At 41.7% G+C, this 24,651-nt stretch overlaps 1 protein-coding gene across 1 annotated transcript; it reads left to right on the forward strand.

The window, feature by feature from the left end:
- The first annotated feature begins 362 nt into the window (after positions 1 to 362).
- Positions 363 to 23,259, forward strand: opn4xb (opsin 4xb). The gene is made up of 9 exons (XM_055918697.1): positions 363 to 602; positions 13,728 to 13,861; positions 14,373 to 14,576; positions 14,870 to 15,041; positions 17,402 to 17,563; positions 20,646 to 20,753; positions 20,935 to 21,097; positions 21,752 to 21,874; positions 22,219 to 23,259. The coding sequence occupies exons 1-9, from the start codon at positions 433 to 435 to the stop codon at positions 22,609 to 22,611; spliced, it is 1,629 nt and encodes a 542-aa protein (XP_055774672.1). The 5' UTR covers positions 363 to 432; the 3' UTR covers positions 22,612 to 23,259.
- Positions 23,260 to 24,651: the final 1,392 nt, after the last annotated feature.

Here is a 24,651-nt window from a genome sequence, read left to right on the forward strand (position 1 = left end):
TTGGGCTACGGTTAGGGTCATTGGGCTAGGATTAGGGTCATTGGGCTAGGGTTAGGGTTGTTGCCTGTCTGTGGCCGGGCTACTGCTGCCTGCCTGCTACCTGTAGCTGGTGGATGACATGGGTCTGACATAATAGCACACAGTGATGGGACTCAATCTGCTTTGCGTGAGGTGGCTGGGAGAGAGAGAAAGACAGAGAGAGCGAGAGAGAGACAGAGAGCGAGAAAGACAGAGAGAGAGAGAGATGAGAAAGAGGGGAGGGACTGAGATAGAGAGACAGATGGAGACAAAGAGTGGTTGTGTGTGAGAGAGAGAGAGAGATACAGAAAAAGAGAGGGGGGAGTTTGAGAGAGGGAGAGAGAGTGTGTGACTAGAGCCAGCGAGAGGGAGCTGGGGCACGTTGGAGTGGACTGGACAGATGCTGGTACCCCTATGGTCCAGGGCCAGGCGAGCAACATGGAGGAACAGCATCAAGTCCAGCACAGCTTCTTCAAGAAGGTGGACGTCCCAGACCATGTCCACTACATCGTGGCCTTCTTCGTGTGTATCATTGGAACACTGGGGGTGACAGGGAACGCATTGGTCATGTTCGCTTTCTGGAGGTTAGTGACTGGCAGAGGGAAAGCATGGGGGATGATTTGCTACAGGTTTACAGTCACTCAGAGAGTCTATCGTGAATGAGGAGAATACAATGCTATGGTCTTTTTTTGGTCTATCAAATTCAATGAAATATTATCTGGAGCTCTTTCAAAGTTAGTTTACATTTCCAGGGGGCATTGTTTGTCAACATTGTGTAATATTTACTTCCTTCACTGTTAGTTAGAATTGATTCGGGCCTCAGTGGTCTTGTTCATTTCTGTCGATGTTACCAAAGTGAGCGGATGGGAGTCAAATGTGGTCATTTTCAAGGAATGGAAGGGACTGAATGAACATTGCAATATGGGGGTATGCAACAGGTAGTGTAAGATAATGGTGCGTGCAGTGTAGTGTGCTGTCTAACGATTTTCCATATGACGCAGAATTTAGAAAATCTATTTGAGTTGTACTCCTGGGGACAGGACCTAAATAAAGAAAAGTCAGCACGATAAGCTCTGGCTGCTGACTGAAATGCAGTTGTTTGTGCACTCCATTAGCCTGTAGCCACAGCTGCTCTCTGTGCTCCATTTATGGAAGCTTAAAGAGGCAATCTGCAGTTCAAACAGTAACTATGCGGCACCACGCCTCTGTTTTGGTAAAAACCTGAGGGACAGGGCTGTAGAAATGTAACCACTCTCAGATTCATAGACAGAGCTATGGATGCAAGGACTGACCATCCATGGTATCAAAACTATACTTTTTTGACCATGTTTTGAGGATATGCAGTGTTTGTTTACATTTACATTGACATATACATTGAGGTAAAAACAAGCTTATATTTTGTGTTCTGATGAGGTACGGCAGTTGAACTAAGCTCATGAGGCATTTATAAGTTACATTCTTCAAGAACCAATGGGTATGCTGTATATCATGAATTTAAAGTCCAAAATGCACGACGCAATGTTGCCTCACTGAGGAGAGAGTCCAGTTAACAGTTAACAGTTCCTGAAAAAGGAGGGAAAAAGCCTCCCGGGGCATAAACATGACTATCGCATTTGATTACTTGTTACTTGGATATTTTTAAAATTGCATTGCTGGACTTTAGAGGGAATAGGCTTACATTTTGTTCCCTGCCCAACACATATTTTAAGGGTAAAAAAAAAACAGCAGGCCTAACCATATTTATGGTTTACACTTTGTCCTGGTCCAAGTTTATTTTTTCTTTATAGAGCAAAGTAATATTCTGCATTGCATGTCACAGGACTGTTTTTCTTACTGTAAAACATAGTAAAGCACCCCTGCTATAAAACAAAATTACAATGTAGCTGGCACCTCTGTATGTTACTGTAAATTTACAGGGACATTTTGTAATGTGTAGTCAACTTGTCATTATCTTGTATTGCCAGAATTATAAGTCTTCGGCCTATTCTTATAACTAGTCTCATCAATCATTTTCAGACTTGATCAATTATTCAAGTTGTCATTAAACACTTTCTTATTAGTGTAATGTATTAATTCATTACACTCAGGTGTCAATAGAACCAATTGTTTTGGGACAACAACAAAAACCAGCTGTCTAGACTCACTTTAGAATTATAGAATCATTAGATATACTGTGTGTACATATAACTATGAATAAAGTCACAGATAGTAAACAGTAGCAGCAGCATATGTGATGAGTCAAAAAAGGCCTTTCTCTGACACCGCCTGGTGTAGAGGTCCTGGATGGCAGATAGATTGGCCCCAGTGATGTACTGGGCCGTACGCACTACCCTCTATAGTGCCTTGCGGTGGGAAGCCAAGCAGTTGCCATACCAGGCAGTGATGCAGCCAGTCAGGATGCTCTCGATGGTGCAGCTGTATAACTTTTAGAGGATCTGAATGCCATATCTTTTCAGCCTCCTGGAAGAAGAGCCCTCTTCACGACTGTGTTGGTGTGTTTTGACCATGATAGGTCCTTAAGGATGTGGCCACCGAGAAACTTGAAGCTCTCCCCTACAGCCTCATTGATGTGAATGGGGGTGTGCTCGGCCCTCCGTTTCCTGTAGTCCATGATCAACTCCTTTGTCTTGCTGACATTGAAGTAGAGGTTGTTGTCCTGGCACCACACTGCCAGGTCTCAGTCTTCCTCCATTTAGGCTGTCTCATCGTCGTTGGTGATCAGGCTACCACTGTCTTGCAGATTGGAGTGCAATAGAGATTGTGTCTGTTGGGGAAGTATGTGAATCGAAGTGGGTCTAGGGTGTCTGGGATGATGGTCTTGATGTGAGCCATGACCAGCCTTTCAAAGTATAATAATAATATAATCATTTAGATAGGTTACCATGGTGTTCTCGGGCACAGGGACTATGGTTGTCTTCTTGAAACTTGTAGGTATTACAGACTGGGTCAGGGAGAGGTTGAAAATGTCAGTGAAGACACTTGCTAGCTGGTCAATGCATGCTCTGAGTATGCGTCCTGGTAATTCGTCTGGCCCTGCGGCCTTGGGAATGTCAACCTAGTCGTCCGGAACAGCTGGTGGTCTCACCCATGGTTCAGTTTTGCTTCCTCGAATCGAGCATAGAATATATTTAGTTTGTCTGGTACAGTAGGCTCGCGTCCCTGGGCAGCTTGTGGCTGGGTTTCCCATTGTAATCCGTGCATCAGAGCTTGTGTAGTAAGATTTGATCTTAGCCCTGTATTGATGCTTTGCCTGTTTGATGGTTTGTCAGGAAGGCGTAGCAGGATTTTCTATAAGCGTCTTTGATTTGTGTCCCGCTCCTTGGAAGCGGCAGCTCTAGCCTTTAGCTCAATGTGGATGTTGACTGTAATGCATGGCTTCTGGTTGGGATATGGGTCACTGTAGGGATTACATCGTTGATGCACTTATTGATGAAGCCAGTGACTGATGTGGTAAACTCCTCAATACCATTGGATGAGTCCCGGGAACATATTTCAGTCTGTACTAGCGAAAGTCCTGTAGCTTAGCATCCACTTCACTGGACCACTTCCCTATTGAGTATGTCACTGGTACTTCCTGTCTGAGTTTTTGCTTGTAAGCAGGAATCAGGAGGATAGAGTTTTGGTCAGATTTGCCAAATGGAGGGTGAGGGAGAGCTTTGTATGCATATCTGTATGTGGAGTAAATGTGATCTGGAGTTTTTTCACCTCTAGTTGCACAGGTGACATGCTGGTAGAAATAAGGTCAAACGGATTTCAGTTTTCCTGCATTAAAATCACCGGCCACTAGGAGCGCCGCCTCTGGATGAGCATTTTCTTGTTTGCTTATGGCCCTATACAGCTCATTGAGTGCCATCATCGGTTTGTGATGACAGTTACGAAAAATATACTATAGATGAAAACTCTATTGGTAAATAGTATGGTCTACTGCTTATCATGAGGTATTCTAACTCAGGCGAGCAGAACCTCGAGACTTAATATTAGAGATCGTGCACTAGCTGTTGTTTTACAAAGAGACATGTACCACCCCCATTGAGCTTACCCGACGCTGCCGTTCTGTCCTGCCGATGCATAGAAAAAACAGCTTCAGTCCTTGCTCAGCCATGTTTCAGAGAAACATAGGATATTGCAGTTTTTCAGGTCCTGTTGATAGGATAGTCTCAAACGGAGCTTGTCCAGTTTGTTCTCTAGTGATTGTACATTCGCCAATAGAACAGAGGGTAGAGGTGGATTATTTACTCATCGCTGGAGTTTAATCAACCCTTACGTCAGCCTTTATGTCACAGTCTCTTTCTCTTCCGAGTGTCGGGGATCAGGGCCTGGACCGGGGTGAGCAGTATGTCCTGTGCTGCCGCCTCGTTGAAGTAGAAATCTTCATCCAAATTGAGGTTAGTGATCGCTGTTCTGATGTCCAGAAGCTCTTTTCGGTCAAAGGAAACGATGGCTGAAACATTATGTACAAAAAAACTGACGATCAGTGAAAAAAAATACACAAAATAGAGGATGTGGTCAGAAGCCCATAAAACATCCCTATACATTTCAGACCTGGGTTCAAATACATGTATTTTAGTTTATGTATAACAGTATGTATTCATGTTCATGTATAACAGTATGTATTAGTACTTGAAGTAGTTGTAAATACATTCCAACATTTAACTACTAGTATTTTCAAACAAACGTTGTTTAAATACTTACTTAAATACAGTAAATAGTAGTTGAACCCAGTTCAGGTAGCCATTGCTACTATTGCCTGTTATAAGCAGTGGGGTAAAGTACTTAAGTAAAAATACTTTAAAGTACTGTTTTAGTAGTTTTTTGGAGTAGCTGTACTTTACTTTACTAAAGCCCCATATACTACCCACCACTGCGACCTGTATGCTCTCGTTGGCTGGCCCTCGCTTCATATTCGTCGCCAAACCAAATCACTGAAGCTGTAGACTCATATCTCCCTCACTAACTTTAAGCATCAGCTGTCAGAGCAGCTCACAGATCACTGCATCTGTACATAGCCCATCTGTAAATAGCCCATCCAACTACCTCATCCCCATATTGTTATTTATTTATTTATCCTTTGCACCCCAGTATCTCTACTTGCACATTCATCTTCTGCACATCTATCACTCCAGTGTTTAATTGCTAAATTGTAATTACTTCGCCACTACGGCCTATTTTTTGCCTTACCTCCCTAATCTCACCTCATTTGCACACAATGTATATAGATTTTTCCCCCTATTATGTTATTGACTGTACGTTTGTTTATTCCATGTGTAACTCTGTGTTGTTGTTTGTGTCGCACTGCTTTGCTTTATGTTGGCCAGGTCGCAGTTGTAAATGAGAACTTGTTCTCAACTGGTCTACCTGGTTAAATAAAGGTGAAATAAATAAAAAAATAAAAAATACTCATTCCTAATGAAAATAATGTACTTTTTACTACATACATTTTCCCTGACACCCAAAAGTACTTGTTACATTTTGAATGCTTAGCAGGACAGAAAATTATCCAATGCCTACTGCCTCTGATCTGGCGGACTCAATAAACACAAATGCTTAGTTTGTAAAATATTTCTGAGTGTTGGAGTGTGTCCCTGGCTCTCCGTAAAATGTTCAAATCATGAAAATCGTTTGGTTTGCTTAATATAAGGAATGTGAAATGATTTATACTTTTACTTTTGATACTTAAATATATTTTAGCAATAACATTTACTTTTCAAACTTAAGTAGATTTAAAACCAAATACTTTTAGACTTTTACTCAAGTAGTATTTTACTGGGTGACTTTCACTTTTACTTGAGTCGTTAGCTATTAAAGTATATTTACTTTTATTCAGGTATGACAACTGGGTACTTTTTCCACCACTGGATATAGGGAGAAAGGGCCATGCATTCTTAGTACATTTGGTCCAGAAAAGTTGGTCATGCGTGATCAGATGATGCTCTGATCCAGAAAGAGTATTGCCATCCTACTCTTCCCCTGGTCTTGTCTATTATTTTATTGACGTTAATTGATTTCTGAAATTAGGTCAGGTCCCAAGGTAGAAGGTATTACCGAAAGCTTTTATATTTTCAGCTCTCCTCCAGATTAAATGGCCTCTTTGAACAATTGTTCCATACATGGTGCTGCATGCATTTATTAAGTCAGAACACAGTCACGTACGTAAATACTGCTGCTACTCGCTGTTTATTATCGATGCATAGTCACTTTACCCCTACCTACATGTACATATTACCTCGACTATACTGTATCGCCGATCACTGACTCGGTACTGATTCCCCCTGTATATAGCCTCGTTATTGTTATTTTATTGTGTTACTTTTTTATAATTTTGAACTTTAGTTTATTTGGTATTTCTTAACTCTTTCTTGAACTGTACTGTTGGTTAAGGGCTTGTAAGTAAGCATTTCATGGTAAGGTTTACACGTCGTATTCGGCGCATGTGACTAATAAAGTTTGATTTGATGCACTCTATAAAAGATAGGGAGCAGTCTGCGGGTAGAAGTGGTGACATTTAACTGTGCATGAGGATCAATGACACACTGTTTTCATGTGTTGTGTTTGGTGTCATATTGGCTTAGATATCATGGTAGGGCGATTTGAATTTAACATTTTCAAATAGTAAAACCACAACAATGGCTTCAGATCAAAGTCTACGTTGAGACCGAAGGGACCAAAGGTCTTTAAATTAAAGATCCAGGCAGCCTCTCGTTTTAACAATATATTGTCAAGGTCACCCCCTCACTGAAGGAGGGTGACGTGTTCGATGCCGATATAACGTAGGGATGAAATAGAGTGGTTCGCTTCCAAGAAGTGGGCCGCAACTGGGTATGTGGAGTTTTTGCACCTAATGATGCTATTATGCTCCGAGATACGTACCTTTAATTTGTGCTTAATTTTACCCACATCATTTTTACCACAAGGACAAGTTATAAGATAAATAAATGCCTTATTGGAGCATGTGATAAGACCTTTGATTGGGATCTGTTTCCCTGTTTGGGGGTGTTTGAAGGATCTACATTTGTAAGTGCCATTGCATTGAGCACAGCCATTGCACTTGTAGTTTCCATCCAGTAGAGGCGCATAGATGTTGTGTGGGGGTATTTTGGGGTGGTAAATCAGAGTTTACCAATTGATCTCAGAGGTTTCTGCACCGCAGGAATACGACCAAGAGAGGGTCCGGAAACGCATTGCCGATACTGTCATCGAATCTTAGAATGTGCCAGTGTTTGTGAACGATTCCCTTAATTTGTTCAAAGCACTTTTAATAGGGGGTAGTAAGAACACAATAATGCTTCTTTTTGTGAGACTGTCCTTGAAAGACATCATGCCTCAATTTGTTTTGGATTTTATCAATGGCAGTACTAATCTGACCATTTTTGTACCCCCTCTACTTGAATGCAAATTCCTTTGATTCGACAGAATTGGCTGTCGGGCAAACTGTTTTTCAAAGGAAGTGGGTGACAGCTATCAGCCCTCAACAAACTGTTACGATCAGTAGATTTCCTGTAAAGATCAGTGTACAGAACATTATCTTCACACAAGATCATAAGATCAAGGAAACTTATTTGACGTGTGTCAGATTCAATAGTAAATCTCAGGTGCTCAGAACAAGAGTTAAGAAAAGCTGTTTTGCATCACCCCTCCATAGAACAAAAATATCATCAATGGACCGTTTCCAAATAATATTGTTTGGCAAGAAAATATTTTTGAGAGGATGGAGAATGGACTGTTTCTCCATGTAACCCACGTACAAATTAGCATAGTTAGGAGCCATAGGGGATCCCATAGCAGTACCCTTTGTCTGAATAAAGAAATAATTTAGAAACATGAAGTAGTTGTGTGTGAGTACTATTTAAGCTAATGTTATAAAGCTTACACGGACGGTAGTTCATTAGGGTCACGTTGCAGAAGAAAATGTTCCATGACTACAATACCGCCCTCATGTGGAATATTTGTGTATAACGACTCAACAGTAACTTATATCCCACCTTCTTCCACAAAACATAGCTAGCTAGCTACCTAGCTAAGTAAAGTTCATAATCAACATCAAACTTTGGAAACTGCCACGCTGCTCATTTATAATACATCAGGCAATGGGCATTGTTACACTTGGCCTTTGATGTTATTCAAAGGCAGCTTTTCCAACTGAAACTTGTGCTTTAATGAAAGGAAAACAAAGTTTATGGTTTTCTATTCCCTGAAAGTAAACAGATGGAGTCACTTGCAGATGTTAACTATAACAGGCCAGCAAATTGACAGGGTCACCTCCTATAAGTATCTTGGGATTTGGTTAGATGTAAAGTTGAATTTTAAACAGCATATTGATAACTTGACCAAGAAACTGAAGTTAAAATTGGATTTCTATTGGGTTTGGGTTTCAGGAACAAATCTTGTTTTTCAATGTTAGTCAGAAAATATCTTGTTCAAAGCACTGTTTTTTAATCAGTGCTGGATTATGGTGAGATTGTCTATATGCAGGCCTCAGCAAGTACCTCGAAAACTCTGGACACAGTGTATCATTTAAGATCTATTACCAATGCTAGATCACTGACCCATCACTGTGATCTGTATGCTATGCTGCAATGGACCTCTCTCCCCACCAGGAGACTAAAGCACTGGTACACTTTAATGTGTACAAAGCATTGATAGGACACCTCCCTTTGTATCTCTGTTCCTTACTAACCAGATTAGTCACTCAATACAGTTTTCGTTCAGTCGCTGCTGTCTGTTCCTAAGGCTAGAACTGAGATGGGGAAACAATCTTTTCCCATAATGCCCCTTCATCCTGGAACTTCAGAAGATTTTAAAGTTAGGGGAGTTAGTGTCCTTGTCTGTTTTTAAGACTCTGATCGACAACACTGTTTGTAAAACTGTAGTTGTTTCTAATCTTCAATTGTATCTTTAATTTGTGACACTTTGTCTTTTGTGTGTATTCCGCATTTTTCTGTAATGTTTTATGGACACGCTGCTATTTTCCTGTTTTGACTTCTTGCCAGGTCGCCCTTGCAAAATAGGTTTTTAACCTCAATGGGTTTTACCTGGTTAAATAAAAGTAAAACATTTTTTTTTAAAGAATTGCTCATCTAATGTTAGCTACTCATTATAATCCAAATTTGCGCTGACTGATCAATAGTGTCAAGTTACTTTTCAGTGTCTTCACAAAAATGAGAATTTGCCATCCACGTACTGTAAGTAGCATCATTGCTTACTAGTGCAACTGAACCTATGTGCAGTCAAAATAAAATGCCATGCTTGCTAACTTGGTTAGAGCTAACTCTATAACTGGCATAACTGTATACAGTGCATTCGGAAAGTATTCAGACCCCTTGGCTTTTTCCACATTTTGTTACGTTACAGCTTTATTCTTAAATGGATTATATATATTTTTTCCTTCGTCAATTTACATACAATACCCCATAATGACAAAGCAAAAACAGCCATTGTTTTGCCATTTTTCCTAATGTAATAAAAATAAACAACTGAAATATCACATTTACATAAGTATTCAGACCCATTACTCAGTACTCTGTTGAAGCGCCTTTGGCAGTGATTACAGACTTGAGTCTTTTTGGGTATGACCCTACAAGCTTGACAGACCTGTATTTGGGGAGATTCTCCCATTCTTCTCTGCAGAGCCTCTCAAGACCTATCAGGTTGGATGGGGAGAGTCGCTGCACAGCTATTTTCAGGTCTCGCCAGAGATGTTCAATCGGGTTCATAATTCTCTTGCTGGGCCACTCAAGGACATTCAGAGACTTGTCCCAAAGCCACTCCTGCATTGTCTTGGTTGTGTGCTTAGGGTTGTTGTCCTGTTGGAAGGTGAACCTTCGCCCCAGTCTGAGGTCCTGAGCGCTCTGGAGCAGGTTTTCATCTTGCTCCACTCATCTTTCCTTTGATCCTGACTAGTCTCCCACTCCCTGCCGCTGAAAAACATCCCCACAGCATGATGCTGCCACCACCATGCTTCACCGTAGGGATGGTGCCAGGTTTCCTCCAGATGTGACGCTTGGCATTCAGACCAAAGAGTTCAATCTTGGTTTCATCAGACCAGAGAATCTTGTTTCTCATGATCTGAGAGTCTTTAGGTGCCTTATGGCAAACTCCAAGCAGCTGTCATGTGCCTTTTCCTGGTGGCTTTCATCTGGCCACTCTACCATAAAGGCCTGATTTGGAGGAGTGCTGCAGAGATGATTGTCCTTCTGGAAGGTTCTCCCATCTCCACAGAGGAACTCTGGAACTCTGTCAGAGTGACAATAGGGTTGTTGGTCACCTCACTGACCAAGTACGTTCTCTCCCGATTGCTCAGTTTGGCCGGGTGGACAGCTCTCGGAAGAGTCTTGGTGGTTCCAAACTTCTTCCATTTAAGGATGACGGAGGACCCACTGTGTTCTTGGGGACCTTCAATGCTGAATAAATGTTTTTGTACCCTTCTCAAGGTCTGTGCCTAGACACAATCTCATCTCTGAGCTCCACGGACAATGCCTTCAACCTCATGGCTTGGTTTTTGCTCTGACATGCACTGTCAACTGTGGGACCTTATATAGACAGGTGTGTGCCTTTCCAAATCATGTCCAATCAATTTAATTTACCACAGGTGGACTCCAATCCAGTTGTAAAAACATCTCAAGGATGATCAATGGAAACAGGATGCACCTGAGCTCAATTTCGAGTCTCATAGCAAAGGGTTTGAATACTTATGTAAATAAGTTATTTCTGTTTATTTTTTTAATATACATTTGCTCAAATTTCTTAAACCCTGTTGTCACTTTGTCATTATGGGCTATTGTGTGTAGATTGATGAGAAAAAGTTTTTATAACGTTTATAATAAACGTTCATAATAAATCGGTACTAAGTGAATTAACAACAAAAACATTGTGCAACAAAAGCTTTCTGTCATCACCAGATTGTCCAGTTAAATAGAGTGTGAAGTTGACATGTTTATAACACGGTTGGTAGTTTAACGGTCAGTGTCACTGCCTTCGGACCTGAAGGAGGGTACATTTTGACCACTCTCTTTAGTGTATAGTTTTGACACACAGTGCTTATTTGTATTTATTCAAATAACCTTTGGGTTGTGGAGTGGCAGGCAAGTGGCAGTGAGTGTGGTGGTGTGTTTTACTGTGTGCATCTTCCTAGAACGAAGGAGAGACCAGCTCTCAGATCCTCAAGGAAGAAAGGGGTCATTGCTCTCATCCCCGAGATGCACGCCATCCCTACAGTACTGCCCAGGGACACTGTGCTTTATGTCAGAGTGACGGATTGAGGGCATGCGCCTGTCACAGAGAAATGCAAGCTGGCCCATGTGGGACTGACAAACAACTTATGCCAATTCAAATGCACGCTCATGGTACTTCGCACACTATCAATAGTTAAAATGAATGTTCTGTTCCAAATCTGTGAGTTCTCCCACCTGTTTTCATATTTACTGTTTACTGCCATTTATTAATGAAGACAATTCTTTTACTGGAGTTGGACAGCTGTGTACAGCATTACTTAGGACATCTGTAGCTGAAGTTTTGTGTTCAAGAATTTAGAACACTTATCCAGTTACAGATTTGCAAATATGTCTATAATTTTTTGTCACTTGTCTAATGACTGTATTTTACAGGTGTTTTTCAACAGGTGTTTCTCAACAGTTTGTCATTTGTAGCAGTGTTTGTATCAGGAGTTATCAAAATGGCTCTTGATGATCCACAGCGTTATTCACGCTTTTCTGTTCAAACCAAGTGCTACCACACCTGATTCTACCACTCAGCTGAATATAAAGACCTCCGCTGATCATCCAGACCTCCGCTGTTCATCCAGACCTCCGCTGTTCATCCAGACCTCCGCTGTTCATCCAGACCTCCGCTGTTCATCCAGACCTCCGCTGTTCTTCCAGACCTCAGCTGTTCATCCAGACCTCCGCTGTTCATCCAGACCTCCGCTGTTCATCCAGACCTCCGCTGTTCATCCAGACCTCCGCTGTTCATCCAGACCTCCGCTGTTCATCCAGACCTCCGCTGTTCATCCAGACCTCCGCTGTTCATCCAGACCTCCGCTGTTCTTCCAGACCTCCGCTGTTCATCCAGACCTCCGCTGTTCATCCAGACCTCCGCTGTTCATCCAGACCTCCGCTGTTCATCCAGACCTCCGCTGTTCATCCAGACCTCCGCTGTTCATCCAGACCTCCGCTGTTCATCCAGACCTCCGCTGTTCATCCAGACCTCCGCTGTTCATCCAGACCTCCGCTGTTCATCCAGACCTCAGCTGTTCATCCAGACCTCAGCTGTTCATCCAGACTTCCGCTGTTCATCCAGACTTCCGCTGTTCATCCAGACCTCAGCTGTTCATCCAGACCTCCGCTGTTCACCCAGACCTCCGCTGTTCACCCAGACCTCAGCTGATCATCCAGACCTCCGCTGTTCTTCCAGACCTCCGCTGTTCATCGAGACCTCGGCTGTTCATCCAGACCTCCGCTGTTCATCCAGACCTCCGCTGTTCATCCAGACCTCAGCTGTTCATCCAGACCTCCGCTGTTCATCCAGACCATGAACTGGGCTTGAACAAAAAAGCCTGCATAAACCTGTAGCTTGTCAAGAGCAATTGTGGCCATCCCTGAATTGTAGTTACAAAGTTGACTATATCTGATGAGTGTACATTTGGTTGTACATTTTATATTTAGTGATAACTCACCTTTGTTTACAGGTAATGCAGTACTAGGCCTTTTTTCAGTAAACTATAAGGTACATTTTCATGTAAATAGTTAATGGGTACATGTTGATTATGTGTGTATTTTCCAGGAGTTTTCTTGATTGTCTTATTTAGAGATCAGAGAATATTTTCCCAGTTTACTCCATATTGGTTGAAATGGGTTTCTGTTTTTTTTGCTTCCCTCTGGAAAATCAGCTGTTAATATTAACTAAAATACAAATAACTACATTATTTTTGTTGCCATTTGTCATTATTGTGTACTTTTACTTAACTTTTATTGCTGTGTTATGCTGTATTATACTGTTGTATTAATAATGTTGCATAATCACCTTGGAAATTAAAAACAAAAAACTACATTTTAAGTGACAATAGGCATTGGTCTGAAGTCGAAACAGAAAGGAAAGTCACGACCACAATGCCTATTCCACCCATGCTCTACCAAGGTTTTCCAGCACCACAATGCCTATTCCACCCATGCTCTACCAAGGTTTTCCAGCACCACAATGTCTATTCCATCCATGCTCTACCAAGGTTTTTCAGCACACAGCTTTGACCTACTACAGTAGCTACGTCGGTATTGTACTTCAAAATATGTGTAGGCAGATTGCTTAGGATTCAAACCTTGTCAAACAGCCTAATTTGGTATTTTATTAGGATCCCCGTTAGCTGTTGAAAAAGCAGCAGTTACTCTTCCTGGGGTCCACACAAAACATGAAACATGACATAATACAGAACATCAATAGACAAGAACAGCTCAAGGACAGAACTACAAAGATTTTTTTTAAAGGTACATGTAGCCTACACATCAATACATACACACAAACTATCTAGGTCAAATAGGGGAGAGACGTTGTGGTGAGGTGTTGCTTTATCTCATGTGAATTTCCTTTCTTTTTTCAGCTTCAGACCAATGTCTATTCTCACTTAAAACATTTTTTAGTTTTGTATAGGCCTATGCCATTTGTGTGCTCGTGGATTTGAAATGTGGTTTGGCATAATATATTCCCACCTACCTGTGTTACAGTAATAAGAAGCTGCGCAATCTGCCCAACTACTTCATCATGAACCAGGCGGTGAGCGACTTCCTCATGGCTTTCACACAGTCGCCCATCTTCTTCATTAACTGTCTCTATAAAGAGTGGATTTTTGGCGAGTACGGTAAGTCATTATCCCCCTTTCTCTCCTGTTTTTCACCGCACCATCTCATCACCAAACATTGGTTGTCATATAGTTCAAAAGAATTGTGCAAAATTTACCGTAAACCTCATTATAATCTAGCAGCTGGATATAATTATAAACTTTTATTCAACAATGTGCGCTATAAAAAGAGGCTACTATTTACGTATTGCTCAGTTTACTAAACTCTAGTTAGATAATCGTCTCCTATTAATGCACATTGTTGAAAAATTATTTCAATTAAATCTCACTGTGGGACTATGAGGTTTATGGTATTTCTTTGCACAATATTTTTTTGGGGCACTACGGAAATGTTGCCCATTGTATTCAACCACCATGGTGGACGGTGAAAGGAAACTCCCGAAGAGGAACACAAAACATCCTTTGTTGCTATTTGTTCATGTTGGATAATTGATAATTTTCTATCGACGGTTACAATCTGAATCTCTGAACATTGTTGGTCTTGACCTGCATTTGAACTGTGTGTCTGCAGGATGCAAAATGTATGCCTTCTGTGGGGCTCTCTTTGGCATCACCTCCATGATCAACCTGTTGGCTATCTCCATTGACCGCTATCTGGTCATCACCCAGCCCCTCAAGGCCCTTGGCCGGTCGTCAAGGCGTCGGACCACCCTGGCAATACTAATGGTGTGGCTCTACTCTTTTGCCTGGAGTTTTGCCCCACTCGTCGGCTGGAGTAAGTCCTTTCACCAACAACTCAAATTCACATCCTCATATGCTAAGAAGTAAATGTAAAAAGTGATGATTGCCGGGCTGATGGGATCGAGGGTCGCTGGCATCAATATTTCTCCTGTTGTGATCTCGAGCAAAGCATTTAACCACTAAAATACTTCTTGGGCTGTGGTGCGCCCAACCCATTAAATTAAACATCTATCCTATCCTACCCTATCCTATCCTATCCAAGACATCCAGTACCTGCCAGGACTTACACTATGTGTATTTTTTTGTATTTTGTGTTGGCTCTTACAGGCTCCTATATCCCAGAGGGCCTCATGACTTCCTGCACTTGGGATTATGTCACATACACATACGCCAACCAGAGCTACACTATGATGCTGTGTTGTTTTACTTTCTTCATCCCACTGGGAGTCATCTTCTACTGCTACCTCTTCATGTTCCTGGCCATCCGCACTGCCAGCAGGTGGGACTACTATGCCCGTTTCTTGGGAGGCATAATACTACTAATCATAACAATCATATTATAATCATCATATTATAACTGAGAAGCCACACTCTCTCGGGCTGGGACACCTACATCCACCCAAGATACTAAGCTTAACCCTAACCATGAACCTGTCCCTAAATCTTGCCATGCTTTGTGACATATAACGAATATGCAATTAGATAAGTAACGAAAACAGATAATACGTCAGTTTATGTGACATATACTGTAACTACAAATGGTTACACAATGGTTATTCTAGCATAAATTATGTCCACCCACATCCACCTCAATGAAGGCTAAGAATATATATACTAATGTAACTGTAACATGGAACCGTTTTGCCACGGGACACTTTAGGATCATAGACGATCACTATAATCAGGATGAATTATCAGGATGTCCACAGTGCTGGGCATCCATCCCATAGACAATCTATCCCATAGACAATCACTATAATCAGGATGAATTATCAGGATGTCCACAGTGCTGGGCATCCATCTCATAGCGTGGCCATATTACAGCGGACATCCCGAGTCTATTTGTTCTTTAAACCCTGACAACAACAAAAAACATTGACAATATTACATAACATGTTTACATGTATGTCATGTAAACACTCCGGCAATGCCCCGCCGTAGCCAATCAAATGCCATGCTTCGAGACAGTCAGGGAGGGAGGGAAATGCCAGCTATTGCTGCTTCACCTCCTTCCACACCAGTGGCGGTCTGTGCCGTTTAAGATGAGGGAGGACAGTTTGTATTTTCATGAGCATGGCCTTATTAAGCAATAAGGCACAGAGGAGATGGAGACAGTAAAGAGAGTACTGATCAGAGACTTGGGGTGGGATTAGTGAGCTGTCAGCCTCTAGTAAAGATGAGGTCAAGCGTATTGCCTGCCTTGTAAATTGGAGGGGATTGCGAAAGGGGGAGGTCAAAAAAGGCAAGAAGGGGAAAGAAAGAGTTGGAAAGAAATGAATCGAAAGCAGACGTCAGGAGGTTGAGACCCGGAATTCCACATGGGTTGTGTGCGCAGGGTACACTATATCAGAAGGGTTGCAGGCAGGGGGTGGAGAGCGTCTGGAAAGCCTACAGGGAGAGGAATTAACACCTATAGAAAACACACACATAATTACCAAAAAGCAAAATGAGATCAGAAAATTACTAGGTACTCAAGTGAGAGAGTGTGGAGACTGTGGAGACTTCCTCTCTTTCCTTCCTCGAACAACTCGACAGAACAGTCTTAGTTTTGCCGACGAGACCGCCGATTACAGCTGGCGCTAAGAAACCAGGGGAGACTGAAGTGCTAACACTAATTGCTGATTGCCTAGGAGAGGAGTAACCACTCCCCCTTCAATATAGTGATTACCAAAACAAGTCACAAATTGCCCTGCCCCTTAATCCTGATTGGTGTGTCAACAATCATTTGCAAGTTATGAGCATTCAGCAGTTCACACACCAAGTAGGACACTGGGAAGACAGGCAGCGCTTACTGTAGATGGTCCCAGCTGGCAAAAAGACAGCACAAAAAAAAATGAGAATTTACTTGTCAGTCCTGGGGATATCAGGAATCTTCTAACTACAGAATGAACCTACTGGGCAAATACTAAGTGCACATTGTCCATAACCTTTACAAAAGGTAAGCCTGTGGTCTGAACAGATAATTCAATAGTTCTGCTCCTTCCTATAACTTGCAAGGAACACAATGTATGATCTATACTTGGCATGTAGGTTTCTCACTTATGGGTGGCACAACTTGGAACTTGGGGGAGGGGAATGGGCAGGGTATATGCAAATGAAATACTTGTACTGTTACTATCGTTAAAAAACTTTACTGTTTTTTTCTTGACTGTTTTCTGTAGTATTTTTGCTGACGTTACTGTAATATTTACTACAGTGTTTTTTTTGCGGATGATACCATTGTATTTACTATAGAATTTTACGGTATACTACAACCAGTGGCGGCTGGTGGGAGGAGCTATAGGAGGATGGGCTCATTGTAACGGCCAGAATGGAATCAATGGAACAGTATCAAACACATCAAAAATAGGGAAGCCACATGTTTGACTCTGTTCCAACTATTATATTCCAGCCAGTACAATGAGCCCGTCCTCCTATAGCTCCTCCCACCAGCCTCCACTGAATGCAACATGCTCTAGTAAGTACTACAATTGATCGAGAGATACTACAGTGTGTAGTATATTATTCTACAGTATACTACAGTTTTCTATAGTAAGTACTGTAGTATTCTATAGTAAACTGTAGTATTTCTTTCATGTGTGTTGTCCTTTGTGTCATTGTTTCCACCTAACAGACAGGCTCCTCTGTTTGTTCCTGCAGGGAAGTAGAGAACTTGGGGACACAAGTGAGGAAATGCACACTGATCCAGCAGAAGAGTATCAGGAATGAGTGGAAGCTGGCCAAAATCGCCTTTGTGGTCATTGTTGTGTATGTGCTGTCCTGGTCGCCGTATGCCACCGTCACCATGATATCCTGGGCAGGGTAAGTATATACAAAATATATAAAAGCTTGGGTGACCTCGACTAACCTATACCCCACACATTGACTCGGTACCGGTAGCCCCTGTACATAGCCTTGCTATTGTTATTTTATTGTGTTGCTTTTTATTAAATTTTTTACTTTAGTTTATTTAGTAAATATTTTCTTAACTATATTTCTTGAACTTGCATTGTTGGTTAAGGGTTTGTAAGTAAGTATTTCACGGTAAGGTAAAATGCTTACTTGTATTCGGCACATTTGATTTGATTTATCTGATTTGATTTGACATATACACTACCGTTCAAAAAGTTTGGGGTCATTAGAAATGTCCTTGTTTTTGAAAGAAAACCAGCATCCCTGAGTCGCTTCTTCACTGTCGACGTTGAGACTGGTGTTTTGTGGGTACTATTTAATGAAGCTGCCAGTTGAGGACTTGTGAAGCATCTGTTTCTCAAACTGAACACTCTAATGTACTTGTCCTCTTGCTCAGTTGTGCACCGGGGTCTCCCACTGCTCTTTCTATTCTGGTTAGAGACAGTTTTATTTTGTATTTTTTATTTCACCTTTATTTAACCAGGTAGGCAAGTTGAGAACAAGATCTCATTTACAATTGCGACCTGGCCAAGATAATGCAAAGCAGTTTGACACATACAACAACACAGAGTTACACATGGAATAAAACAAACATACAGTCAATAATACAGTAGAAAAAGTCTATATACAATTTGAGCAAATGAGGTGAGATAAGGTAGGTAAAGGCAAAAAAAGACCATGGTGGCGAGGTACATACAATATAGCAAGTAAAACACTGGAATGGTAGATTTGCAGTGGAAGAATGTGCAAAGTAGAAATAGAAATAATGGGGTGCAAAGGAGCTAAATAAATAAATACAGTAGGGGAAGAGGTAGTTGTTTGGGCTAAATTATAGATGGGCTATGTACAGGTGCAGTATTCTTTGAGCTGCTCTGACAGCTGGTGCTTAAAGCTAGTGAGGGAGATAAGTGTTTCCAGTTTCAGAGATTTTTGTAGTTCGTTCCAGTCATTGGCAGCAGAGAACTGGAAGGAGAGGCGACCAAAGGAGGAATTGGCTTTGGGGGTGACCAGAGAGATACACCTGCTGGAGCGCGTGCTACAGGTGGGTGCTGCTATGGTGACCAGCGAGCTGAGATAAGGGGGGACTTTATCTAGCAGGGTCTTGTAGATGACCTGGAGCCAGTGGGTTTGGCGACGAGTATGAAGCGAAGGCCAGCCAACGAGAGCATACAGGTTGCAGTGGTGGGTAGTATATGGGGCTTTGGTGACAAAACGGATGGCACTGTGATAGACTGCATCCAATTTATTGAGTAGGGTATTGGAGGCTATTTTGTAAATGACATCGCCGAAGTCGAGGATCGGTAGGATGGTCAGTTTTATGAGAGTATGTTTGGCAACATGAGTGAAGGATGCTTTGTTGCGATATAGGAAGCCAATTCTAGATTTAACTTTGGATTGGAGATGTTTGATGTGAGTCTGGAAGGAGAGTTTACAGTCTAACCAGACACCTAGGTATTTGTAGTTGTCCACATATTCTAAGTCAGAACCATCCAGAGTAGTGATGCTGGACGGGCAGATCCAGGCAGCGATTGGTTGAAGAGCATGCATTTAGTTTTACTTGTATTTAAGAGCAGTTGGAGGCCACGGAAGGAGAGTTGTATGGCATTGAAGCTCGTCTGGAGGGTTGTTAACACAGTGTCCAAAGAAGGGCCAGAAGTATACAGTATACAGTTTGCGCTGTTCTGTGAAGGGAGTAGTACACAGTGTTGTACGAGGTCTTCTGTTTCTTGGCAATTTCTCACATGGAATAGCCTTCATTTCTCAGAACAAGAATAGACTGACGAGTTTCAGAAGTAAGGTCTTTGTTTCTGGCCATTTTGAGCCTGTAAACGAACCCACAAATGCTGATGTTCCAGATACTCAACGAGTCTCAAGAAGGCCAGTTTTATTACTTCTTTAATCAGAACAACAGTTTTCAGCTGTGCTAACAAAGTTGCAAAAGGGTTTTCTAATGATCAGTTAGCCTTTTAAAATTATAAACTTGGATTAGCTAACACAACGTGCCATTGGAACACAGGAGTGATGGTTGCTGATAATGGGCCTCTGTACGCCTATGCAGATATTCCATTAAAAAATCTGCCGTTTCCAGCTACAATAGTTATTTACAACATTAACAATGTCAACACTATATTTCTGATCAATTTGATGTTATTTTAATGAACACAAAAATGTATTTTCTTTCAAAAACAAGGAGGTTTCTTAGTGACCCCAAACTTTGAATATTAGTGCATATCTACAATGGCTATATGTAATTATTTGTGACATCATCTAATGTAGCAATGTCCAGGTTTCCAAGATACTAGCGTAGCCTCTGCTGGATGTTTATTGTGTGTACATCCATAGAACAATACTGTAATATATTTCTAGAGCTACTGAATGTACCATGTGTGGGCATATTTGTCTTACGTTGCCTTTTTGATGAACATGCCTTGAGTGATATTTTTATTTTCACTAGCTTTACATTCAGATCATTCTGAGGTATTCTGCACTTTTCAAGATTAGATTTACCAACAAACTTGACATTTCTGTTCTTGTTTCCAAAAATGTGGGGGATTTTCTTGGTTTCTATAAGAATATGTCAAATCCTGGGAATTAATTCCAGCCCCACCGCCCCCTCTCTCTCTGTCACCTCTCTCATTTCCAATATATCTCTGTCACCCCCAAAAAGTTAAAATACCCCCCCCCCAAAAAAATTATAAAAAAAATATATATAAAATTGAAAGATTCAAATTAAAAACATTCAACAACTAGGTAACTAACCTCTTCTCTTCGTTAATTGAATAAAATTGTCATGAAATCTTTAGCCATGTGTTTTTCCCATTACTACTGAGACAGAGGCTTCGTTATATAACATTTAAATATTTCTCTCCATCTGTACTGGAAGGTACATAAACCCTGGCCCAGCTGTTGATAGATGTTTTGGATAATCCTAACCATTACACTGCCTTCGTTACTGGATAATGGAGAGATTACTTGTCTTCTGTCTTTTCAGACACGCCAACATTCTATCGCCGTACTCCAAAGCCGTACCAGCAGTTATAGCAAAAGCCTCTACCATCTACAACCCTTTTATTTATGCCATTATACACACAAAGTACAGGTAAACTACTGTGTGTTATGAACATCCAATGAATGAATGAATAAATAAGCAAACATATGACTGAATAGATGTGTTTTATCAACCCTGACTAGGAAAATTCACTTTGCTCTGTGCAACTGTAAAAAAAAAAAAAAAAGAATACGTGTTTCAAATGTTTTTTGGTCCTCCATGTCATCTACAGGGCCACATTGGCAGAGAAGGTACCTTGTTTGAGATGTCTGTCACCGAGAAAGGGCAAAAAGGACTTCAACAGCGAGTCATCGTTCCGAGATTCCACTATCAGCAGGCAGTCGTCCGTCTCTAGGAACCATTTCTGCGCCACATCCTCCATCTCCTCCAGTATGGTAAGGTGTAGGCTGAAGCTGGGTCAGTTGTGCATTTCCCCCCATGAATGGTTAAGGTTATGATTGTGGGAGGGGAAGCTGATCCTAGATCTGTACCTAGCGGAAACTTCACCCTGGAGCTAAAGTAAGATCAATGGCGTAGGTTTGACTTCAGGTCCACATTATCATTATCAATATGATCATTCCCTACGGCAGAACTTCACTGTAAACTACTGGCATTCAACAACCATACGAGATCGACGTTTTTAATATATTTTGAAGCTCTACATTGTTACAAACAAATGTTCAGATGGACCCAAAAAACATAAACAATGGGGTAATTTAAATTTAGACCAAAATAGAGCACACTGGATCAACGTTTAAACACTGCAGTTTAAGGAGGGAGGACACTGTTTATTTCCAACATATTAGAATGGGGGGGTTTTCTGTTGCAATAGGTGAAACAAATTAAATGTTGTCTAATATAAGCACTGATCCTAGACAAGGCATTGTGCCATGTGGGTCTTTTCTTGGCTCGACCCCGCTGCTACTCTCACAGGCATCTCAGAAGAATCCTCTTTGCTTTTTGAAGATTATGGCTCCCTCAGGTTTTTCTTGTCAAAAGTTGAGAGAGAAAAAAGTAGAACTAAATCCATATATGGTTCCTGACTACAGGTGTTTGGAGATGTGGTGCTGGATCCTCCAGAGGGTAACCACGCCTCCTTCAGAAGCACCTCGTCCTTTCAAATGCCCAAAGACAAATGTTGCAAGACCAAGATTATTTGTGCCGCAGAGAAGGTGAGAGAGCAGAGATACTTGCGGTGTTGTTCGCCTTTTATTTTGTCATTGGTTTGGTATTTCTCCCTCACAACATCATGCTGTGACCACACATTGATCTGAATTGTACTAGTTGATTGGTGGACATTATGGTGCCTTTATGCCGTTTAGAAAACATTTTATCCAAATATAGTAGTACATATATTTTTTTTCCTCATATGGGTGGCCCCAGCGGGAATCAAACCCACAACCCTAGTGTTGCAAGCACCATGCTTTACCAACTGAGCCACACGGGACCACATGAAACCTCAGCCCTGTATTTACTGTTGTCATGACCATGCTCTACTCATGTATCTGTGTTTCAGCCCAGCCACGCACTGAAGAAGTCTATGAGCGCCAGTGAACACGAGGTAGTGTCTGGCTCCGTCTGCATGGCAGCCGTCCCCCTGCTGGCCTTATCGAAGAGGAGCCAGAGTGTCCCGCTAACCAATGGAGGAGAGACGACTGAGAGCGAAAGCGGCATCGAGCGCAGGAGCACCTTGGACTCTCCTAGTTTACGAGCCCAGCTTTCTCACATCTCCAGTATCCCGCAAATCATCATCAGCCCAACGTCGGAGAGCAGCTTAATGTCAGATGACAACTTGTCCTTAGTGGAGAAGCAGGGAGCCACGATGAGTCACGGGGAGGGAGAACTGCTGGTGGGCCTGCGGAGCTGTTCTTCAGAGCTACTGGAGTCAGTGGAAAGATTCCTCTCCTGAGTTCACATACAAACTCTAAACTCTTTGTCTGTGTCCCAAATGGCATCCTTTCTTTCCTTCTTCTTCTCTTTTCTAATACTGATCCAACCAATCCATTCCACCCAGCCTCTTTTTTTAAAACAGACTTTGAGAAGGAGACCAAGGCAAGGCAAGATCTGGTTGTGCTTCAATGAACAGAAGGGAGAAAGAAAGCCAGGAAGGGCTGATTCTGGTGTGCTCTGGTCACAAGAAAGTGTTGCCGGGTAGAAGGGAATATTAAAAGCCATCTGATTCATTTCCCAGCCACTGTGATTAACATCCTACTTTCTGCTGTTTGTTTACATGGCACCCTTCATTCAGAGGATCTATGATGGTATAGTGGTTCCATAATGTATATTGACTTAGAAAGAAGGCCTTTATAGTAGCAAATAGAACTAACATACTCATGCCAATGGACCAATGTTGGCAATGAGTGTTAATGAGCTATGGACATTAAAGCCACAATCTGGAGTCTGTTTTAAAATAATAATACATTGAATTTATAATGCACATTTCATTAAAAAAAAAATCTCTACATAAAAACAAGAGACATAGACAAAAAAGACACATCTAGACAAAGCTCACGCTTTGTTCTTTGAGGGCCAGGACAACAAGCAACACAGCTATATCTAGGAGGGTGTTGAAGCCATTTAAAGGGGGGGGGGGGGGGGGGGGGTAGCTAAATGTGACCACTCCTATATTCATGGGGTTATGGTCTGACAGTCCATGAGATCGACATGATGGTTTTAAATATATTTTGAAGCTGTACATTGTTACAAACAAATGCTCAAATGGAACCAAAAAAACATGAACAATGCGTTCATTTTACTTTAGATTTGGGTTAAGATAGGGGAAGTCAGCTGTAGTGAGCTCACAAAAAATTTAATTAAGCAACTCGCAAAAGTTATATTCTTCAATAATCAACGGGCATAGTTCATTGAAATTACTCTTAAACATTAAGACATGTACTACAGATTTGTGCCAGCAGCATACCACCCTGCATACCACTACTGGCTTGCTTCTGAAGCTAAGCAGGGTTGGTCCTGGTCAGGCCCTGGATGGGAGACCAGATGCTGCTGGAAGTGGTGTTGGAGGGCCAGTAGGAGGCACTCTTTCCTCTGGTCTAAAAAATATCCCAATGCCCCAGGGCAGTGATTGGGGACACTGCCCTGTGTAGGGTGCCGTCTTTCGGATGGGACGTTAAACGGGTGTCCTGACTCTCTGAGGTCATTAAAGATCCCATGGCACTTATCGTAAGAGTAGGGGTGTTAACCCCGGTGTCCTGGCTAAATTCCCAATCTGGCCTTCAAACCATCATGGTCACCTAATAATCCCCAGTTTACAATTGGCTCATTCATCCCCCTCCTCTCCCCTGTAACTATTCCCCAGGTCGTTGCTGCAAATGAGAACGTGTTCTCAGTCAACTTACCTGGTAAAATAACGGTAAAATAAATAAATAAATAAAAATTTGGCCTTAATGGACATTCCAGAATCTAGACACTTGAAAAAAAAGGCACACAACAAAATAATACCGGTCCAACTTCTTCCCTGTATCCGATTGGCTATGGGATGTTATCTGCCCTTTGCATTGAGTTTGACCACAGCTTCCTTTATCACACGGGCAGTGATGTAATCATCGATCCTTGACTCCTGTTTATTTAAAGACATTTTGCTACATTTTCACTTATTGCACATTTTTGTTGTCACTATTGTCCATTTTGTTCGTGTGGTTATGTTTCTTGATAATATCGTTGAATCATTTTTATTTGTTTGCTTTGAGATGTGTCTGGCCTACTGATGTTGCTGGTCATCCCGGTTCAAGGTTTTGTCAAATGGTTTGGTTCAAGGTTTTGTGAAATGGTTTGGTTCAAGGTTTTGTGAAATGGTTTGGTTCAAGGTTTTGTGAAATGGTTTGGTTCAAGGTTTTGTGAAATGGTTTGGTTCAAGGTTTTGTGAAATGGTTTGGTTCAAGGTTTTGTGAAATGGAGAGAAAAAAACAACAGCATCGTATTGCTATTACGC

The sequence above is a fragment of the Salvelinus fontinalis genome, chromosome 4 (genome assembly GCF_029448725.1).
Source record: "Salvelinus fontinalis isolate EN_2023a chromosome 4, ASM2944872v1, whole genome shotgun sequence".
NCBI lineage: Eukaryota > Metazoa > Chordata > Actinopteri > Salmoniformes > Salmonidae > Salvelinus > Salvelinus fontinalis.